The sequence below is a fragment of the Carassius auratus genome, chromosome 17 (genome assembly GCF_003368295.1).
Source record: "Carassius auratus strain Wakin chromosome 17, ASM336829v1, whole genome shotgun sequence".
Classification (NCBI taxonomy): Eukaryota; Metazoa; Chordata; class Actinopteri; order Cypriniformes; family Cyprinidae; genus Carassius; species Carassius auratus.
In genome coordinates, this window is record NC_039259.1 from 19,770,282 (window position 1) to 19,793,472 (window position 23,191).

Here is a 23,191-nt window from a genome sequence, read left to right on the forward strand (position 1 = left end):
ATTCCAGCAGTTTAAGAAGCTTGTTGATGTTGTGCCAAACTGGAACAAGAACTGGTATTTTAGATTGTGGATAGAAGTCACATGAAGCCACAATCAGGTTTTTTCTTTCATTTAGGAAAGGTTAATTAAACTGATTAATCCATATTAGTCCTTATAAACTGCTAACCATTGTATTTAATAATGATGTCTAAATGATAGTTGTACCTTCTTACCTAAACGCATTTAAATGTTTTGTTTGATTTTTCTTGTTGAATTAGCCCAGAGTGTTCCTTTAACGTAATAGCATGGGTTTTGTTATAATAGGTTAAGCAGGTGATGATTTCCTGTGATTTGGTATTACACAGAGTTCGTTCCCACTGGGGCAGCTGATGGTCATATGGAAAAGTTGGCTTGACTCTTCTGGCTTTGTGCAGTCAGATGAAAAAGCCTGAATTAAGGCGAAGTGACACACACGTTTCTTCCCAGGCCAGCATCGCGCTGTCACGTTTCACACCATGTGAGACTTCATGGGAGATCCGTCTTTCGTCCAAGAATGCAGAGACTACCGCTCCACTCCTTATGAATAGTAGTAACCGTCTAATACTTCGATGGATGGCTCATTTAGGCGACTGTCTTCACCTTCACAAATATTAGCCTTGGCTAATGCTGCGTAGTCTCGAGCCCAGATTTGTCCGCTTAAAAGAGAAATTTATTTTCCCAAAAATAAAAAACAATAATAATAAAAAAATGTATTTCATTCTCTATGTTGGAAAATACAATATTTCACGATTAATATAAGAGGTTTCTAGCTTTTGGAGAAATATTCTTTTTATGCCATGCTCCACATTGCGGATACACCACAGCAAATGTGAAACGTCCCGAAACGTGGGGAAAAAGCAGATGTAAAAAAAAATTCTAAACATATATAATTGTTTTTTTTAGATATACTTCTGCTTCTGCTAAGGTAGTTTTCAGACATTTAATTATGTTTTTGTGCACTCCTGCAGTTTTGCTCAGCTTTGTAGGGTCATTATACAGACCTCCCTGTTGCCTACTTATCATCCTCCATTAGAGCTAATGGACTTCTAGATCAAGAAAATGTGTTGTAGCCTACACTGTAGATAGCTTGACAGTGAGTGGCAGTAATATGTTTAAACTACCATTTAAAAGCTGTTGTTAAAATAAATTAAAACCTTTTTTTTTTCAGGATACAGTTAATTGACCATTAAAAAAAAATCAACATTGATAATAATTATAATAAATGTTTTTAAGCACCAAAATGAGCATATTCAAATGATTTCTGAAGCATTGTGTGACAGTGAAGACTGGATTAATGATGCAAAAAAAATCAGCTTTGTCATCACATGAATGCATTACATACACAAAATTACTGTCTTTTTGATCAAACAAATGCACCTTTGGTTAGCATAAAAGATTTCTTTAAAAACATTTTTCAAAAATCATGCCCACTACTAAACTAGGCAGAGTGTATATTGGACGTCTTCTCATCTCTTAGCAGATGCATGACTTTCTTTTAGGACTTTCCACCCATAAATCATAACTTTTTACATCACACTGATTAATATTTTCCAAAATTCATTATTTCTCAAACCGAGTATATTCTTGCACCAAAATAAGCATATGGGGTCTGCGCCAAAAAAATCTCATTGCATAACAGACCTACTTTAACCCCCGACACCGCTAATTTGAGAGAACATTCACCACAACACCACACACACCATGACCCTTTTATTTTGTGACCACCATGTGGGACTAATTCTCTTGGATGTCATTTGAAGAGGGGACATGCTTGACTAGAATGCGTTTGAGTGCTGTGAATGGGGCAGGAGGAGGACATTTCCCACAACCGTAAGATCAGGTCACTGACGTGTTAGGCATCTCTTTGGAGAAAAATCCCAACTCATTTCCAACTTGCCACTTGTTTCAACTCTCTGGTACAGAGTTTCCCATGTAAACTGGACACAAAACACTTTTGTCTGCTCTTTTTCCTGTTTAAGAAAAAATAAACGATTTAAGCATGTTATTTGCACATTGAATATATTTCACAGTGTTTAACCCTTTACCTAAAAATGATTAAGAGCTTATCTGAGTACTATTCTGAGTATTTGTGTTTTTTTTTCTGTTCTGTGCCAGGTTATAATTCTTTTGTGACCTACAAGGTCAGATTTGTTTGCTGTTAATCTGTTTGTTCTGAAACCAGTTACTGACCTTGTCTGTTCTTGGAATTAGGACTCTGGATTGTTTGACTGTTCCTGCTGCTCTGTTTGGAGTCAAACCTTCACTGTTCCTCTGACTACGAGCACGCCTGCTGCTTTTGAATTATGCGCCTGGATAATGTAAATAAAACACCATTACCTGACTGTTCTGTTCGCTCTGCGCTTCAGTAACTTGTACTCAGACCTGAAAATTACAGTCTGGTTAAATAGGCACGGTTGTGGAGAGACAGGAGATTCTTACTTGGCAGTCACCAGGATCAGTTTATAAATCCTCCCGCTCCATGATTTCTGCTGGAGCTTTGCTGATCCAAGTTTAATTGCTGGGAGAATGAAGATAGCAATAAATGAGAAACCAGGGTTATTTTAGTTAACTAAAACTTAAGCCATAAAAATGAAACAACTATAGTAAAGTATTAATAAAAGAGTATTTCAGTAACACTGGGAGAGACACCATTCATGAGATTCTTTCTCCTGCCCCAGATGTTGCTCCTCTTTAAATGGCTTTCGGTGCCACAATTTAAAGTTTCAAACTCTGATTAGTTTGGGAAATATTTATCTTTTTATATAGATTTTGTTATGTAATTCAGAAGGAAGACTGTAGGCCGGGTCAGTGCCGTTGTTTTTGCAGATTGTCTTTATGCTCTCCTGTTTTTGTTCAGCAAGATTATTTGGTGCATCAATTTATTGTGGCCTTTTCCTATCCAGATGTATTTGGTTCCTTCCCTAATACTATTCATTTCAAGATTGTATTTGATGTACTGGGACGGGGGAAGAATCTCCAACAACCCTAAATAATGTGATTCAGACCTACCATTAAATGTGTCAACAGTTTACCTGCCTCAGAAAAAGAGATCAAGCGACATAAAACCTTTAACCTCGACTTTATTGGATGCACACAATGACCTCATGTTCAACAAGAAGCAGCCTGGAGTGTCCTATTCTCTTGTGAAATTAAGATAACAGAGACAGTGAATGTACTGTATTATCCTAATATTATTCTCATCATCTTATATAAACATTCAGAGGACATAAACTAACATAAGAGACAGCTAAAGTCTTCCAGAGTCGCTGGATTTCCTCATCAATCCATGAGGACTGATACACTTGCCTGACTTTGGTAAGGGCCTGTCCTGGCGTTCTGATTCAGGACGGCTCTCTGCCTTTCCCTCCTGTTTGTTTTCACTTGCATTAGGGTCCACCGGTTCATCCTCCTTAAATCCATCGACGTCGAGCTGCACATCACCAGGCCGGGCCAATGGCACAGGAGGGGTGTTCCTCTGCGCTGATGTGGGTCTGAGGCAGTAGAAAAGGGCCTGCAGGTCCTTCCGGAACTTAGAGCTCATGCCAATGTAGATAAACGGATTGTAGAAACTCGCTGACTTGGCGAAGAGGCTGGCCAGGATGCTGTTGAGTGGGGGTATTTGGTAACCCCAGGCGGACCACATGGAAATGACTGCATACGGGGACCAGGCCAACAAGAAGGCCGCACACAGAATGAGGGAGACCTGGAAAGAAAAACACAGAATGACACTTACATAATTATGCAAATTTCTGCATTAATCTTTTGGGATAGTTCACCACAAAAAATGAAAATTCTGTCATTAATTACTTACCCTCATGTTGTTCCAAACCTGTGAGACCATCTTGAGTTCTTCTTCAAAACACAAATTAAGATATTTCTGTTGAAATCCGAGAGCTCCATAGACGGCAATGGAACTATCATGGTCAAACATAGTAAGGACATCTATAAAATAGTCCATTCACATTAGTGGTTCAACCGTAAATTTATGGAACTACACGGAGTACGTTGTGGTACTCATGAATGGTTTTGTTTTCTTTGCGAAAAAAAAAAAAAAGTATTCTCGTAGCTTCATAAAAATTATGGTTGACCCACTGATGTCACATGGGCTATATTTTAATGATGTCCTTGCTACCTATATGTGTCTATGGAGGGTCAGAAAGCTCTGGGATTTCATCAAAAATATCTTAATTTGTGTTCTAAAGATCTATGAAGGTCTTGTGGGTTTGGAACAACATGAGGGTGATTTTTGGATTAACTATCTCTTTAAGAGACTAATGTAATTTATGGGGCGAGGGATTTACCCTTGTGATGCTGCGTTCAATCTTTCTCTGCCTCTCGCTGATATCTCCTCCACGACTGGACTTGTGGCTGGAGTTGACAGTTCGGATGATGGACACATATGTAAAAACTATAACAAATAGGGGTACAAAGAAGTTGAAGAGGAAAATGCTGATGACATAGAGCTTGACCGGAACGGAGTACAGCGCTTGCATCCAGTCGATTTCACACGTCCCGTACCCGCGAGCTGCAGAGGAAATGCAATTCAGAGATCTCTAATGGGAAGATGGTGAATTTCTTGCTTTAGTCCTACCTCTGTAACTGCCCCTGCCCAGCAGCGGGGCTCCAGCCCAGAACAGAGAGCACAGCCAGACAGCAGCTATGACCAAGCAGATATTTCGCTTGCTGACGTGATGAGCTGAAGGAAACACTCGCATCAGCACAGTCCTCAGTGTAATCAAGCCCATTTATCTTGTATTTGTGCAGCCAAGGCTAAAGAGCTTCTAAAAAAATAACATGGTTCAAGATTTATCAAAGGATTTCTGGGTTTCCAAATCACTTTGGGTCAGATCACCGTGTCCTACCGCAAATCATACTGTCTTTCAAAATTTGTAATGTCAAGGACCCCCAAATTGTCTTGTGAGGGACTCCTTTTCTAAAACATTTAATGCATAAAGATCCACTTAAACTGTGCAAGAAATTACATATGAAAAAAGAATTCTCACATAGAGCATATATGTGACCCTGCAAAACCAGTCATAAGGGTCAATTATTTTAAATTGAAAACGGAAAATAAAAAAGTTTTGATTTGTTAAATAAATAAGCATTGATTTATTAGGATAGGACAATATTTGACCGAGATACAACTATTTGAAAATTGGGATTATTATCAATTAATAAATTAATTAGAAAGCAAAATTAAACTTATAATATCAAATTTGCCTAACATTGTTATTTGAATGTGTTTCATATAAATTGTATTTTAAAAATGAATAATAATATATTTTATTAATATATCACAATACATGTTAAACAAATGATGACCCTTGTCCTAAAATTTGGTAATTATATGGCACCCTTTCCTAAACTCTTTAAAAGTAATGTATGCAGCTCATTTGTACTCCAAAATCTGTTGGAAACCACTCGAAACTTTGAAAAAGGGGCTTATTTTGCATAGACTTTGTAATGTCTACATTGACAGATCAGCTTTCAATGCATGAGCATGCTTGAAATACTGGGTACCAGCTATACAAAGGTATAACAACTCCGTAGGTTTGGCCAGGATAGAGCATACCATGCTGAGGCTGGCAACCTTTGATGTAGCGGATGACACTGATGCCTGTCAGTGTGTTGATGCTGATGAGTCCGAAGAGCAGGATTAGGAATCCGTCCACCTGGCCAAGACACAACATCTTATACATTGCAAGCAGGTCTGGCATTCCCTGCGAACCTGAGGCAGTAATCACTCTGATTTGTCTCATCACCCACTAACCAGGCCCTGGGGAACAAGCCAGCAAGATTAAGGGATAAAAGGACACATGCTCGTGAACTTGGAACAACTACAAATAAATCATCTCTTCAGCCCCTCCTGCCTCATATCACCACCTGCCAGACTGCAAAGAGAACACCGTGATGGACCTCTCACACCAGATAATGCAAGATGTTCTCGAAGAGCATTTAGTGAACTAAAAGGAATCATGCTTAAAGGCACTTGATCATTTGAAGTTTGTACCTGAATTATTAATACTCTTTTATAACATACTCCTCCCTCATGTGGTTCTAAACATGTAAGACTTTCCTCAGTGGACCATAAAAGTATGTATTTCATTCATACAAAGTTTTTGTCCATACAGTGCTACCTAATGGGTTTCAAAACGAATCTAACCCCTTTAATTTCCATTACACATAGAATAAACAAAACTTTTTGTTCCACAATACAAAGGCATGCAAACTTTATTTGGCATATCATCACCTTACCTTGCAAGTCCAAAATGTCTTTATAAGATAGCCTTGATCCCTGAGAACATCAAAAACTTCAAGGATTCCTCGAGAATACCCAAAAATAGCAATGCTGGCGTCAGAAACGGCAAGGTTGAGGGTCAAGAAATCCTGTGGTTCCAGACACTTTCTTTGCTTTGTTAAAAGCAATATTACAACCCCATTTCCAATCCAAGAAAGCCATCCTATCAAAAAAATAAATAAAATTCACTGATTCTTTCTCACATGTCATGGAGCTCAAGAAGAAACAAATCACAGTCACATACGGAGAATTCAATGTAATTACACCAGACTAATTACCTAGTATCACCAAATAGACACCAATAGCTGTTTCTCCTCCATTCGACACTCGGTAGACTGTGACATTTGATGGAAGAACATTGTGGATGTCCATCTTCAATCAAAATATTCAGGTTGGACTCATCTCAGGATGACGTTTACTATGGTTCACAGTCTTGCTCTCTTTATTGGTGGAAGATCTAGCAGACTAGACCGAATACAATAGATCTACAATTGAGCAAACATCTGACCTGTAACAGAGCACCGGTGTTGATCGAGAATAGGTGTAATCTCCTTATCTTGTTAAAGACTTTAGAGACTGAGATTTTTGGGACAGTTCTCGTCAGTCAGCAAACCACTTAAGGTAAGCCCATAAAGAGGCATACAATGTCTAAATCTATGCAGATGACCCACGCAAAGTAGACTCAAAGAAAGAAAACAAAGTTCAACTGGTGCGTAAGACTTTATTATCGGGAACCTTTAGTATTGAATTAAATAGTATAGGAAAACAGTATAAAGTACATGTAATATGAGTGATTCTGAAGTTAAAGGGGTTTTAATGGAGTACAACTGAAGAGATCTTGATTCCAGTTTTGAGAAGGGTGGATAACTGGACTTCAACGCTCCTCCTATTTCTGACCAAGCAGGGAGAGCTGTGGAGAAATTAAATGGTTTAGTGTTAACCACTCTGATACTCCATAATCACATCAACATTTAAACAAAAGTAGGATTACTACTGAATAATTGTTCAGCAAACAGTTATATAAGTGGCATATAAGTTCATGACCACATTAAGAAACACTCGCCTCTTTTTCACTCAGAGCAAAGGGGTAAAAGTATATTAACAAGAAACTGATGTGGCAAAAAAAAAACTAGGCAAAATGTAAAAAAAAATATTTACAGAGGGAAAGGCACGTTATGACTTGGTGTCAACTTTGTTGAGACAAAGTACAACATAGATTTGCTTCAAGCAGCAAAAAGCATTCCAAGACACTCAAAGCAGTGTTGTTCCCTTCAACTCAACGATAATCGGTTGGGTTTTAGAGCAATGGATTGTGAAGCATCTGATTTTTAACTAAATTCTCTCACTGTATGTGAAAACATGTTAACTTGTATTTTTATCTGGTAACTGACATTTTAAACACTGGGAAGCGGTCATACCTGTTTCATGAACTGGGCTGCATTGAAAAGCTCACTACAGCCATAAAGAACCCGCTTCCCTGGCCTGGCCTGTAGAGAAGGAAATCATTACACTCACAAGCCAACCAAGTTCTTGTAGCATATTTTACATGTCAAAACGTGTGAAACCATACCTTTGTGTAATCAACAAGATTTTGATACTCTATGTAATTGCCCCCACCAACGACAAAGACGATGGCCTGTGAAATGAAAATCTGTCATCAACTGTTCAAGCACAATAATGCGTGAATTTCAATGCGTTCTGTACAAACACGTTGTATTAAATAAAACCCTGTAATATTTTCACAGGCGGAATCAAATGGCGTCCTACAGACATGATCTCAGACACTCTGGGCTTCCAGCTCACTTTTGTCAGCAGCAAGGCCTAATCTCCACTAACAACAGAAGCCTATCTGTGCCATAGATTAACCCTGCCAGGTTACAGTGCATGGGCACCAAAGCGTGAAGATAATGTATCGGCATCCACACCGTAAAAATCACAACCTTCAGATATCGTCTTTTTATACTCACCTCTTGAAAGGGGTTCTTGTTCCTTGGAATGGAGCTGAGGGAGTTAAACAGTTAGGATTAATTCATCATCACTGGCAGAGTGCAAAAATAGGCAATAGTTGTAGAAAGAAAAAAACCGACAGATCTTCTTATATTCTAAATATTTTCAGTGGAAAGTAACAGCTTTGGCAAGGATGTGCAGATCCGTTATTTACCTAACTTCAATACTGCCTTATGTGTATGCAATAAAGACAGTGATTTCGAATTCCTTCATGGATCAAATGCCTTTAACATAATATTTGAATACAGTGGGACCAAGTCAAACACTGAGATGTATCATTTGAAAGTATAAGGAGCCTAGTCTTCGTCTTCGGTGTCCTACCTCTCGCTTCCGCGAAGCATCTTTGGATCAAAGTATCTGTAGTCATCCGTCTCCTACAAAAAAAAATCATAACACATAACATTAGGGATTACAGAGCGCGTAAGTAAATTAAGGATGAAATAACACTCAGCACACCCTCCCCACATCACCATGTCCTAAAAACCACCTCATTTATCTACATTAAACGCTTATCAAGATCGAACGCTTCCCAGCAGCCATTCATCTGAGAAGGTTCAAGAAGCCTCAAACAGTAAAATGTCCTCCAGTTTGACTCAAAAAACCAAGACTATCATCGCTCTGCTTTGAAGAGCCTCGACACAAATTGAAGAGAGTTGTCTCTGAGACGTAGGCCAATGGCCTCCTACTTCCTCATCCTCCATATCGGATGGGCCAAGCCTGTCTCTTCCCCCACAGGACCTCAGTCAGCTCGGCCTGGCAGGCCTGGCGCACTGGCGCATACTTCATTCTGGGAAGAAATACTTTGCCTTCAACTCACAGAAAAAGCCTCGTTGCACTTCCAAATGGTGAAATGCTCCAGATTTTTCTGCTATCAGTTTACATTTGTCGGGTAGCGAAGCTCAATATTAATAGAGAGTGATGAACACACTACTGCAACCCTGTTGCACAGGCCCATCTGCGAGGGCTATGTGATGAGCATTGGAGGCAGGAGATTCGGTAGCGCTCTACTGCCCAGCTTCCCCAACAACAGCCATATTGTGCAGAGCACTGAAATTCCAGTAGCAGAGAAAATGATAATCCTGTTATGTTCAATTCAAGTTTATGGGCAATGAAGGGAAAACATTTCCAGTCAGTAACAGGATATGTCAATCTGTCCACCCCAGCTTTTAAGAGCGAGAAGGTCGGGGGACCCTAAGGGTGTTTCTGAAGGAAATAAGGTCTTTATGTCAAGGAACGAGAAGGGGAAGCTTAAAGGCCGCTGTTACACAAACGAATGATTGCAAGAGCTTATATGTCAGCTAGCTGTCTCCATTACAGCGCTTTATATTTAAAACGCACTGGGACAGTTCTTGGAAGGGTGCTTTGGGAGAATTCAGGACATCTAAATAGAAAGGAGTCCTAGAAGTCTTATTACGAGGGCGCTGTCAAATAATTGCCACATCATCTCTTCTGTGGTAATTCCACATTCATAAAACACCAGCATCAATCATTCCCCACACACCGTCCCGGCTTTCAGTTGATTTCAAAGCATCGGGAGAAATGTTTTAAGGAGATTTTTCCTTCAAGGCTATCCAATGATAACTTTAAAACAGCCAGTGTGTTCAAATACCTGATGCTTCATATACAGACGTTTTGCAGACAATGAGATCCTCGAGCATAGCAGAACACAATCCCATTTTGGATGAAATAGCTATGGCTGCTGTAGAGACGTCCCCCTTGTGCTGCTCACATTAGGGGTTTGCACCTTTGTTCTGCCTCACAAAGGTGAAAAGCCCAAATAGACTGCTTCCAAATCCCTCAGCCTTAGAAACTTAATACATTGCGCTTCGGGTTCACTCACTAGAAAACCTCTCCCTCTCTCTCCACAGGTGTTCCCCTGGCTGAGACAGTTGCATTAACTGTGCAGCTCAGATTGCTTGGATTGAGGTCTCGGCACACTGAAAGTGCCTCTTCAGTGCCTCATTCAGGACAAATTCAGTGTCCCATAGCGCTGCAGTGTCATACGCATTTATCCACAGTGGGAGGTAAAGCAGTCAACCTTGGCAATACAGAATCTTGTGTACACACTGGACACAATTACAGTAAAGATCTTTTTAGATTTAGACTTTGAGCTAACAATCAAAATTCTTCATTACTGAAAGAGTTTCATACTAATATATCAGCAAAACATGTCTAATATTTGTGCTTATGAGGGAGAAGATGAAAGGATGTAAGGAAAGGGAGAAACAGACAAGGACACTCACCGGGTTCGACTTCATTTCCATCAAGTTGTCCAAGATGCGAGTAACCGGCAAGTTCTAAGAAAGAAACAGTTGAGAATCATAATAAACCCCCCACAAAAACCTAGGGCTATTATTATTATTTTTTGATTAATTTGAATGTAATGTTTTTCCATTCTTTTATTTTTTAGAAATCATTTTTTAGAAATCAAATTTTAAATATGGAAAATTGAACAAAAGTTAGAATAAGACAATTTGACAAAATTCCAGTGATAACAATAAAGAGAAAAGAACGATCCAACCACATGTCGGTGCATGTGATTAACCGCTCATGTGCGCTCTGTGAGGTAGAATATGAATGCGCTTTTGTGCTAACAAAGATGTGACGCAGGCAGTGGAATAAAAAAATAATAATAACAATTGGAAGATGGGGGCTGACCTTTTAAATTGAGCGTAACATTTTTAGAATGCGGTTTGATTCATGAGATGCTGCAAGAGGTGCGAGGGCAACAGTCAAACAGTCCATGTTTATACAGAAAAAAACTATGGAAAAGCAGCGCAATCGAATACAATACCTGTAAAGAACTATACAGTATGTCTGATATTTCATGTTTGCATTATAGTGACAGACTAAAAGCTGTAATATTTATAGTTAAAAATAGTCTACTGTTGTAATACCTTCAGTCCTTTTGAATTTTAATTAACTTGACTTTTTTGTTTTTTTTTTGTTTTATAGTTTTGTAGTTATAGTTCATGCATAGATTTTCTGCAAAGACATTTAACAAGTGATTTGTTTATTTATGGTGGACTTGGAATAGAATTTTCTTTAACTAGAGGTATAATAAAGAAAAGGTTACTTGAATAATGTTGTAGTTACATTTTCAAGTTGACTAGATAAAAATCATAAAAATTGTCAATTGGTCAAACGTTCTGAAAAACTCAAGATTTAAATGTTTTTGCCCTATCGCCCAGCCCTAAAAGAACCAGATGCTTTTGATCTAAAGAAACTTAGAAATAAGGAACATCACAATCGATTTATCGAACAAAAGCTAGAAGTACTGCAGTATCAAATAAAACTAGTAGAGAAGTTGGAGCAGAAGTGTGTATAAAAAAAAAAAAGGCAGAACAGAGTTTGTTAAGTTTTTATGAAAATGCTGCTTGCTCAATGACTACTAATACATCGCCTTTATTATTATTGTTCATCACATTAAACTTTTTATTCAATCTTACATCAAGTTGCTGCCACGATGCACATCATTTAGCAGTTTTTTTAGGTGTTCAGCGTGTTTTTATTTTGCTGTCCTGGTTTTTAAGCCAAAAGTATACTTGTTTTTTTTTTAAGCATTCGTTGCTAGGGTATGTGGAACAACAACAACAACAAACTACTTGAGACTGCAACAACAACAGACACCCATGTTGATAAAAGCTGGTATGAGGTGATAAGAGACACCTGCAGCTACAAAAGTCGGCCATAACCTCAGAAGAGAAACAACGCAGAGACTAGACAAGAGTGAAACTTTGTAGTGTGCTCGTGTTGAGCGCCTGTGTTTACAGACTTTGAAAAGCTATGTGCGCAGCTGTATGCATTTCATACAATAAAAGCTTATGTTGAAACTGAAGTATAATTTTCTATGGGTGTTTTCTAGTACATTGCAATTGCTAGGGTGTTCTTTTTGGTATTTTTAGCATACTGCTCCTTGGTATGCTGTCTGGGAATTTTTTTTTTACATATTACTTACTATGCTGCTTAAATAGCCTGGGTGTTTTTTCACATCAATATGCAGTTGCTGCGGTGTTCTGGGTGGTTGCTTACTAAGTAAAAAGAGCCCAGCCTTTGTGATATTCTGGTCCTTAGATACAGTCTAGGTAAATACTTACATGTTGCTTCAGGACCAGATTTTTCACCCCCTCCATCACAAATTGGGAGCCAGTGTTCATCACCCTCGAGAATAGTCTGAAAAATGACAGGTCATTGCATTCAAAACACATATGACATCAACAAAAGGATTCATATTTTGAGAACTAAATTCATCGTAGCTTCATACCCCATTGGTTTCACTCCACTGCTCCCGTAATTGGCTGGTGTTGCAGCCATCTTGGTGAAAGCTCTGGAAAAGAGGTTACAATAGTTGCAGCACTACTGTTCTCATCTTTCTACTTAATTTAATGTAGTAACTAGGCAAATGTGACAGTGTGTTATGGTGTGTTTGTTGACAATGGCCAGAACTTACTTCCACTGCTTAATGTAGTTAAGTGAGGATAAGTCGCAGGCTGCATTAACCAAGGCTTTCTTGTACTGTTCTAGATCAGCCTGAAACGAACAAATTGTCTTTATTTATTCAGAACTCATCTCTTAAAATCCAATAGTTTAAGAGGATTTGTTTTTACAGAATGAAGGATTACTTATAGATCACAAGCAATAAGCATTCATCAGGGTAAGGAGAAACTCTAGTTCCTGTAAGAGACAGAGTCGTCTATACCACATGAGTGAGAGGGCTGTTTTCATGTCACCAACCTCATTACAGCCTCAGAAAACAAACAACAAAATGAATGTTTTCGGAGTTTAAGCAATCGCTCAGCCAACAATAACCTACGCTGGTTCAGGAGGACACAGAGGAAAGAAAGGGATAACCAAAAGACGTGGAAAAATAGTTCAAACTCTGAGCATTCTATTATTTTTTGGAAAGTCAAAGCTTTTTCAGCCTGCACTGATAAACATAATCGAGAATGACAGCCCTTGCCCACAGCACAGGCCAGTGCGCTTTCTCCAGGGTTGAAATGTGGTCACTTGGACATTGTCCATCCAGGCTTGGTCCCAAAGGTCCGTCCCTTCGGAAGTGTACACACAAGAACTCAAAAATGTCATTTGTTTGGCCGTTTAGGTAACATCCCACAAAAGAGATCTTGCCATGAGCTGAACAATCCTGCTTTATCAAGGTACAAGAGTAATAACACTTGGCCGCGGCATCAAAGGGTGTCAGTGTTCCTCAAATCTGCGCTGCATGTGTCCCAAAGAACAACAAGGCTTTTGTAGACAAGAGTCTGAAAATAAAGTTTAAAAACCCGGGCTGAGCTTCATAGGGAATGGACAGAATGTTTTTGGCTCCGTGTGTCTCCTCCCCAAACAATGAAATCCATGCATTTGCCACTGATTATAATAAATTGTGGTATTACTGAAAGCGCACATCAGGGTAGCCCACCACAGTCAACCTCAAATCTACGTTTTAGGATTATTTATCTAGGACTCTTAAAGGCGATAGTAGTTGGGGCATAATGCTGATTACCACAAAAATTAATCTCCATTCGTCAAGCCTTTTTTTTTTTAAAGAAGGAAAAATAGTGTTTCACTAGTTCAGCCACAAGACGTGCAACTAACCTTTTCTGTGCAAAGTTACATCCAATGTCATCTACTTCAACATCATACCACTGTAGAAATGACAGCTCAAATAATACTCAAATAACAGTTCATGCAAGTGCTTTTAAGAAAAAAGTAAGATTCTCTTTAAATCCCCCTGAAAATCTTTTGAGGGTAAGTCACAATAACCTTGATTTTAAATAAAAAACTACTTTTTTGGGTGGAAATCAATATTATGCCATTAATATTGTTACTAAACTGAAACCAGATTGTTCCTTTAAGGTTGCTATGATCTGAAGTTTCTTACAGGATAGAGCTGACCATGATAAATATTTATAGTATACTCTCTGTTCGGGACCATGGTGTGGCGCCTTACCTCGGATGGGGGCTGCTGGGAAGTGATGTAGTAGATCAGAAACAGTCTCATCTTATCTTCTGCTGTTCCAGCTATCAACAAAAACAACATTAATACAATCATCATGCAAATGCATACAGTCACTTTAAATTCCGGAACAACTACATTTTGTTAGTGTGTGTTCTTTGTGAGCAGAAAATCAAACGCTGTACTCATCGGAACAATAAAGCACTGTGACACTTGAGAAAATAACTGATCGTTATCATTATAGTTAGTGGCCATTCCTGTGTACTCATAAGAAGCCCATGGACCTACAGAGGACCCTGTGGAGATCAAGAAACTGTGTCCTTTTGAAACCTCACAATGCTGGCAGGAGAGAAAACAAATCTCATCCTGTGGTAGCAGCATCACAGAGAGCCTTTAAAGCAGACCGCTTCGCCCTAGGGATGTGATGTATTTCGGTCCACGAAGCTGGAATACTGACTGGATGAGGATGAGGGGTGAGGGGTGGGATAGGCTCTCATTAGGGGAAGCGGGTATGAGTTACTCACTCAATTAGTTTCGTTTGATCTCTCAGGATGGGGCTGTTCTTGGTAAAACAACATTTTATGACAGTAAGGCAGTATGCCATGCTTTGAGGGATATAGTGGTGTTTGGATTACGGTCAAAGAGCAGCTGACGAGCCAAGGCTTATTAAAGCAATAAGCCACTTGAGGCCAAGCGTTACAGAGACTTGACCACAATTATGGGCTGTTGTCAGGGAGAATGTGTAGATTGCCATAGTTGCCAAGCCACAAATTAATCAAAGAACCTATTAATATCCTCATCAATATTATTTCTATTACCTAGCATTATTATTATTGGTTTGTGGCATATAGTACTGGTAGCATAAAATTAAAATGATGTGCAGTCAAGGATGTGCTTGATATTTTGGCTATTTTACAATTGCTTCTAACAGGGCTCATCCAATCAGATGTTATTTATTTGCACTTCACGTGGGAAACTCAGAAATCCTTTCCAAAAAGGCTTTAGAGACTGAACCCAAAAGCCTTGAATGCTTAACACAAGGAAGACTCACCATCAGGATCACTGATAATGTCCAGCAGGGATTTATCGAGTGTGGACTTGCTCATGAGTTTCTCCTCATACTCGAAGTACACATCAAGCTTACGGCTCTAAAGACAGAAAGACAAATGAAGAAGAGAAATATGCCGGTCGACCTCACAGAAATAACACAATGTGCTGAGAAGACGTAACCCAAGAGATGAAAAACATTTTTTTCTCGCGGAGCACTGACCTTGATGTGGTCCAGAACTGCTGTGGCAACGTTGGTGTGGAGGTCAATCAGTCTCTTCTTTTCCAGGAGCTCAGGAAGAGAACTGTTTGGAGAGAGGAGCAGGTTGTTAACCTCCTCTATATGTGTAGGGTCAGGCAGGGGTACAGCGGTAGGTGCATTGATTAATTCATATGTAAAACAGATCTTCTGCAATATGAGACAAGCACTGGACGAATTTAGATTATATCAGGATACATTTCATACACATAATTGTATAAAAAATTTTGGATAGGTTAGTTTTTTTTTATGTGACAGATCAACAAATCACCTGCTATTATTGTCGACTGAGAAAAAACACGTCTTAAAAGAGTTTTTTGTACATTTTGAAATATGTTATAAATATATAGAAAGAATCATTTTAAGCATATTATTCTTAAATTATTATTAATATCATTTAATGAATATTCCGGCATTCATTTATTTAAAAAAAAGATCCATCATTAATGTGCATGTAGATAATAACATGTTCAATACATCATATTGTCCCTTCACAGAAAAATACTTGATTACTTCATTTTAACGAGGAGCTTCTTACCTGACGGCTGAGGTAAGTTTGGCAGTGTTATCTGACAACATACTAATTGCTCCGTCATCTTCCCCTTCTAAGCCCTTTGAGGAAAACCACATTCATCTGTGTTAACCAGCATGCAACAATTCCATCACATACAGTCTAGCATCAGCTTTATTAACCTACCATGATACTCTTGAGGCGTTTGACCTCATCCTCTTGAGCTCGATATGTATCTAGTTCCTCCTGCACAGCTTCTGCAACCTCAGGAAATGGACTGAAATGGTGAACAGAAACGAATGAAATGCTTTCCATGCTGAAGAAGCTAAAAATAAATGAGATTAAGATGTTGTAAATAACTGCTGGATACAATCCTGAAAGCAGGAATGAAACGAAAACATTTTCAAAAAGCCCATTTTGGACCCACTGATTTCCATTGGATGGACACAAAAACAACATTATATTTTGTGTTTCACAGAAAAATGAAAGCCTTTCAAGTTTGGAACAATACGATGGTGAGTAAATGACGACAAGATGTTCATTTTTGGGTGAACTATCCCTTTAATCAAAACTAGGACAGAATAAGGTCTTTGGATAGCAACATCAGACATATTAATTTACATTAGACACAAGTTACATCAGACATATTAATTACACAGTCATCAGTTCAAATGATTTCAATTCAGAATACTAGAAGTAAAAAAAAACACCTATAAACATTTGTTAATGCACAACAATGATCTACATGAGTTTGACCAACAGTAGATGTTTACCTTCCTTTGTGTTTTTGCCAAAATCTGTCCGCCCCAGTGAGATCATAGCTCTTCTTGTTTTTCTTTTTTGGTCGTGCTCCAGCTGGGCTGGCCTCTGACCCTTGAGACTCCTCCACACTGACCCGGTTCAGGTGGAAGTCCTATTATATAGGGGATATATCAGTTTGGCAGGCAACAGAACTGAATCAACACACAACTAAAATAACATATACACCAAATAAGCTAAAATAACATATACACCAACTTTTCCTAATACATAATAAAATCCCTGAGAGTACAGCTGCCATACAGGGAATTGAGACCATATTAAGGCAGAAGCATTTTTGGGACGGTGGAAAAAAAATACCCAAAGGATTAATGATCACTGGCACAAAAAGCAACCCAGCACGTACATTCCACATTTCATGAAACCCCTATGTCATCCATAAGATAACTGCAATAGCTTCATCTTTCCATATGCAGCAACTTGGAACTGTTTGCAGTTTCCATTTTGGGAAATAAATTACATTAACACTAATAGAAAAAAAGGAGAAATGAATTAATTGTGGGTCATGCAAGTTTATTTTAGGTTCTGCTCACCAGCACATCATGAATAAGAGCCTGATACGTCCATGTGTGGTGGAGAGGAGTCGCTAGATCCAGGTTACGATCGGCAAGAACAAACAGTGGCCTCTGAAAACTGTGGGAGTGGTGGAGGGAAAGAAGGGATATTTTTATGGCCCAATACTAACACATTTCACTACATTCTAGAGTTCTCTTAAAGTGTCACAGCAAAGGACTATATACTTATCTGTCTGTTCTGTCTGTCTATCTGTCTATCTATCTATCTATCTATCTATCTATCTATCTATCTATCTATCTATCTCACTGTTCCCCATCTATCTGTTCGTCATCTATTTACAGTGTTTCCCCTGCTATTATATTAGGGGGGCGCCCGGGGAGCTCTCAGAGTCACTTTATTAGCATTTTACCATTTCATTTTAGTAAAACTAGCCTCATATCACACAGAAATGTAAAGGTATTCAAATCAACCCTTTAAAATAAAAGTTTGGTTTAACTTTAAGACATTGTTCCAGATATATTGTTCAGTAGAATGTACATAACAGTACTAATACTATTAGTACTACTACTAATAAAATTATACAAAAAATAATTTTTAAGGAATAATAAACATAAAACATTTCTTTCATTGTTTATTGTTAATGGTCAAAAATAAAGTTTGTTTAAAATTTCAATAATTAAAAGATAAATTTAATGTATTATGCTTTCATTTGATAACCCGGGGGGGGGGGGGGGGGGGCAATGCATAAGGCTATTTTAAGAATAATTTTGAATAAATTAAGTTGTTTTTATGAATTCAAATGATTAGACATGCTAAAACAAAAGAATTTGGTAACAATAAATCAAATGGTGAGAAAAATAAATAAAACATTTGATAGGACCCTAAGCATGTATTATTATTATTTATTTATTTTTATTACTTTTAATAAATTGGTGTGAAATTGTATAAGTTTCATGATTTTAATTAATTAGACATGCTTTTTGATTAATAACATGTTATTTAACGAAAAATGAGTCCATAAAAATGTAAACAGAAAAAAGTAGAATACAGAAAAATTAAAACATTTAAAAAAATCATAAAATGGAATTTTGGGAAAATAAAACCGATTTCATACATAGGTGAGCACACTCCTACCCCCCACAAAGCTGTAAACCTATGGGAAACACTGATTCATCTGTAGGGATTTCTGTCTTGGATTAAGTGTTTACAGTAATATTAAAATCAAAGATTTATAGCTCAAACAAATATGAATATTCTCTTAAATCAGCTGTATGGAGGTGTGGGAGATTGTGAGTGTTTTCGCTCCACCTGAACTGGCCAGTGCCCATGGTGTCTCCGGTGAACAGGCTGTTACGAGCATCTCGCAGATTCTCTCTCAGTTTCTTGTCAAGTTTCTTAGAAGAAAAAAATAAAGTTAAAGCAACATTACTAATATTCCAGTAGAATTGAGTTGTACAATATATATAAAATAAGTTAATCCAATAAACTGAGCGACTGGTGTTAATTTTGTCTTATATTACAGTGAGACATTCCTTTGCTGAAACTAATCATCTAAAAGCTCGGCATTGAAAGCAGGCCAAGTTTGGACCGAATCCCACATACGGAACAAAGAGGAATTTTGTACCATCAGTGAAACTGAATAAAGCTACAGTATCAGTTTGCACATTGTCCACAGACTATGAAATGTACAAATGCACCATAATGCAGAGATTAGTATAGGAGCTGAGATGATAATCAAATGACTTAAGCCATTCAATAATACTCTATTCTAGAATTCACAAACCGCTTTTTACCCAACAGAAGACAAAGGTGTCTCAGACTGGTCGTAAAGCAAGTATCAGAGGAACATTAAAAAACAGAGCAGTGAGTCTCTTACCACGGCTACCATTTCGGCAGCATTCCCTCTTGGACATCGGATTATTGGGACAGCACCTATGATAACAGGAAAGCTCAGTGTACTGCCAAAAGGAGGGTGCATTAAATATCTGCTCACAAGCTCCCAAGACACACAAAATCAGATTTCAAAAACAACAATACAGACTTGACCATTGCACTTTATTTGAATTGTGAAGTTTCTGTCATATACAATTCTAGAAGTCATGTAGAAATTAAATTAAATAAATGTAACTTAAACATTTAAAGCATTATCAAAATATTTTTGCCTTTGAGCAATATACAAAACAATATTAGGAAGGTTCTGCCACCCAGTGGCTCTTTATGTCAGTTTAGAACTAATGGTTGATATGAGAGAATTATTATTAAAAAAAAACCTGCTTTGTCATTTTGATTAAATACCAAGTCTTCGTCAATAATAATAATATAATTTTCAAAGTTACTTCATGTACTATGAAAGAACATTGCTTTATTAGATTTTAGGTGGATTAAAAAGAGGTGAACATCTCCATATGAGGAATGGATTGTGTCTTTGCATGTTATTGCAAGTATTTTCCATTTTTGTCCTAAAACATCTTTATAGGTGAATAAGTTTTTTTTTTTTTGTATGTTAAATGGCAGCTTAACATATAAACAACTATAAGTAAACCATTTGTTGTTTGATTCCCTTGAAGAGTGTAATCAACACACTGAATCTGATGGGAATACCTGTTTGTCCAAACAATGGAAGGCAGATGGAGTGACTGGGAATCTGGTTTGAAATCATCAGTCATTAATTCAACTAATTTGGTGCTCATAGTGGCACAGAAATATTTACAAATAAATGTTATTTTATTTGTAAATATTACTGCTGTAACATTACTGCACATTACTGCTTTAAGCTTGTGTTTAGTAAGACTTTTTTTAAAAGAAATTCATAACTTTATTCAGCAAGTATGCAATAAACTGTCCAAGGTGAACAGTGAAACATCACCCACAAAAGATCTCTATTTGAAATAAACATTACACTCCTAAAGTTTTCATTTATCCATCAACTGCATTGATAAAAAATGAGAAATGTTTCTTGAGCTCACAATAAGCATATTAGAATGATTTCTGAACTGATTTCTTCAGTGTGACACTGAAGACTGGAGTAATGGCTGTTGAAAACTAGTATGCATTACAGGAAAACTTAACATTTTAAATTATATTAAAATTGTATTAATATTTTACAATATTACTGCATTTAGAAAACAAATAAATGCAGCCTAAGAATGAGTCACTTCTTTTTAAAAACCTTAAAATAAAAATATTTTAAACAGCAGTGAATATGCATGGAAAGATTGGAAAGATGAAACCTGTTATTAATTACCTAGAGTGACAAAAAAGCAGAAGAGACTATCCACTATTGTGTCCATTATGGCCTCCATGTCTGTGTCCATTATATCTGGTTTATTGATTGCTGAGGGCACAGAACAGTAGTAGCATTAATAACATTCACATTACAAATCAAACTAATACTTCAAGCCGTTCTAGCAGCTTACCATGGTAGGAGATGTGTTCTTTGTTTTGGTTGCAGAGAACGAACATATCATCTTCAAGTGTGATGAAGTTCAGATACTGGTCAAATACCTGAGGAGGACCAGAACGGTCTAATATTTGAACTTTATAATAAATACGGGCAGTACGTTATTTGCCTTCCTTCAGGAATTCACAGAGCTTGTCTGTTTTACAAAAACAAGATTTTTCTAGTAAACTGAATCAAATTAATAAGTGACGTTCATAAGGAGTGTTTGACTTACTTTGGTCACCTGGTTTACAGCATTAGCTGCTAGAGCAGCACTTGCTATGTCCTCCAGCTTGCTTCTGGAGATTGCAGAGATGAAGTTCAAATAGTAGGACTCGTATAGTTGGTTTCGGAGATCCTGTGATAGTGAAAAATAACTATCAGTTTTAAAACACTGTGATCTTCACCAACAGTCACGGAACGGGACTGACGAGAAGACGGACTGAATTATTTAGGGAACATATTTACTTGACATATCCTGTCAGTGTTCTCTTCTGTGGGCATTACAAAGTAAATGGCAGGAACATCTGGAATGGGGTCACGATCTGAGTGCAACAAGCTTGAGGAAGAAAGCAAAAAGCAAACAATCATTCAAATCACTCTAATCCTTTTTTTTTCTTTTTTTTAAGAAACAAAATCTTAGAGATCCTTACAGGTGCAGAGTGATGCCCATGTCCCGTAACTCTTTCACCGAAAGCAGAGGAGATATAATGTCTTGGCCAAAGCGATCGTAAATAAGAACCTAACAAGAAAAGCAAAGGGTAAATGTTTATGCAAATTATGACTATAAATTTTACATTAAAAAAAAAAACCTAGGTGTGTGTTGAGCACCCTTACCTTCCACACCGGCTCAGATGCTGTGTTTTTCAGAGGGGGGGCATTGAAGTTGAGCATTCGTTTCAGAGCAGCTGAGAACAGAAACATCAAAAAAAACAATCCATCAACATTTTAAATCACTTCAATCACTACAGAAAATCATTTATTATCTTAGAAACCAATTTGCTTGATTGTGTTTCAAAAGACTTGCATGTGTACATAATTCATTTTATCAAAAATATGAATTAACATGCATTGGCAGGATTTGAATAAAAAATAATAATAACAATGTAGTTTTTATTAGTATAAACACACTATTTTTAATCAACAAATCATATATCGCCCATTCATAAAGACGAATATGATTTTCTACAGTAGCACTTGCACAGAAAGCGTCAATATCTATTAAGAACAATGTCAGCCACAGAATAAAATAAATAAGTTCAGCATAAAACAGTACACACGTAACATAAGGATCCTGACTGTTTTATAACACTAAATATTAAGCATCATACTTTTCGTTAAGTGACTTCAGCTAGCATATCATTTCATATTGATTCATATTCATGACAGGTCTCTGTAATGTTGATAGCGGTATATTTCATTAACAAGCTGGTTAGCTATGTAGTTATCAAAACCACAAGTGCTTCTTTATGTAGACAAGCAGAGTAATCGTTTATTCATCTGATGTTAACCAGCAAAACAGTTAGCATCCTCAGCTATACTGACAGGATTGAGCAATTTCAGCTGTTATTTATTCGGTATTATTGTGTTTTTTTAAATAAAACAAATTTAAAGAACCGCGTGGAAATCCTTAATGTCAGTTATATTAACAGTACCAAGTGTTTCGATATAAATGCAAGCTTATGAACATACCTGTCTGTTTTTCCCGGATGGAGGCCGCCATCTTTACTGTTTATGCAGTGATGACTGTGAGGGTGACGTGGCAACCGGCGAAGCTGTGCGCGTGAAAGAACGCGCGCGGACAGAGTTCACTGGAGTGCACCACTCATCTATAAAATAGTCATATATAGATCAGAACATACACGCTCTTTCTGGGCTTCTTGGTTTGGTCTTGGCACGTTTACAATGATTGATTCAAAATTGTTGGATGGATCAACAGATTCTGATTATGTTTACGTAGAAGGTTCTCAGTTAGGGGCCGGGGACACTAGGGTTCCTTAGTGAATTTATGGGTTCTTAAATTGATTTATATTCTAATTTCAAATTTGTGATTTTTAGACACGTTCTTTTTTATGTATGACTATGAAAAATGAATTGTAAAACTTTTCATTATGAAATTTCTAAATATATATATATATATATATATATATATATATGTGTATATGTATATATATATGTGTATATGTATATATATATATATATATATATATATATATATATACACATATACACACACATATATATATATATATATATATACACATATACACACACACACACACATATATATATACATATATATACATACATACATATATATA

General features: G+C 37.3%; 2 protein-coding genes across 3 annotated transcripts; both read right to left on the reverse strand.

Moving 5' to 3' along the window:
- Positions 1-1,325: 1,325 nt before the first annotated feature.
- Positions 1,326-7,024, reverse strand: opn6b (opsin 6, group member b). 2 transcript variants are annotated; one of them, XM_026286309.1, is made up of 8 exons: positions 6,595-7,024; positions 6,274-6,479; positions 5,591-5,690; positions 4,610-4,714; positions 4,320-4,543; positions 2,458-3,721; positions 2,209-2,327; positions 1,326-1,988 (listed from the first exon to the last, which is right to left on the reverse strand). In XM_026286309.1, exons 1-6 carry the CDS (start codon positions 6,686-6,688, stop codon positions 3,266-3,268), a joined length of 1,185 nt encoding a protein of 394 aa, XP_026142094.1. In that variant the 5' UTR covers positions 6,689-7,024; the 3' UTR covers positions 1,326-1,988; positions 2,209-2,327; positions 2,458-3,265. The 2 variants fall into 2 exon arrangements, with proteins under 2 accessions (XP_026142094.1, XP_026142095.1); XM_026286310.1 differs by lacking the exon at positions 1,326-1,988 and having other exon boundaries at positions 2,208-2,327.
- On the reverse strand, positions 7,024-22,712 carry scfd1 (sec1 family domain containing 1). The gene is made up of 25 exons (XM_026286307.1): positions 22,563-22,712; positions 21,708-21,778; positions 21,524-21,612; positions 21,339-21,429; positions 21,106-21,228; positions 20,848-20,935; positions 20,676-20,765; positions 19,308-19,363; positions 18,740-18,825; positions 17,449-17,548; positions 16,870-17,009; positions 16,283-16,373; positions 16,124-16,197; positions 15,550-15,631; positions 15,331-15,427; positions 14,274-14,344; positions 12,774-12,853; positions 12,588-12,650; positions 12,421-12,496; positions 10,567-10,620; positions 8,645-8,697; positions 8,284-8,317; positions 7,887-7,952; positions 7,735-7,803; positions 7,024-7,226 (listed from the first exon to the last, which is right to left on the reverse strand). The coding sequence occupies exons 1-25, from the start codon at positions 22,591-22,593 to the stop codon at positions 7,203-7,205; spliced, it is 1,899 nt and encodes a 632-aa protein (XP_026142092.1). The 5' UTR covers positions 22,594-22,712; the 3' UTR covers positions 7,024-7,202.
- Between the last annotated feature and the right edge of the window lie 479 nt (positions 22,713-23,191).

Bases quoted from the DNA above. Each gene is read 5' to 3' on its own strand.
- scfd1 (XM_026286307.1), bottom strand. From the start codon at position 22,593: ATGGCGGCCTCCATCCGGGAAAAACAGACAG. The intron at 14,345-15,330 runs GTGAGTCTTCCT...TTTTGTTGATAG, and splicing joins CATTATCAGTGATCCTGATG to CTGGAACAGCAGAAGATAAG. The intron at 10,621-12,420 runs GTAAGTATTTAC...TTTCTTTCTTAG, and splicing joins ATCTGGTCCTGAAGCAACAT to AACTTGCCGGTTACTCGCAT.
- opn6b (XM_026286309.1), bottom strand. From the start codon at position 6,688: ATGGACATCCACAATGTTCTTCCATCAAATGTCACAGTCTACCGAGTG. The intron at 6,480-6,594 runs GTAATTAGTCTG...TTTTTTTGATAG, and splicing joins TGTCTATTTGGTGATACTAG to GATGGCTTTCTTGGATTGGA. The intron at 3,722-4,319 runs GTAAATCCCTCG...TTTTCTTTCCAG, and splicing joins TTGAACGCAGCATCACAAGG to GTCTCCCTCATTCTGTGTGC.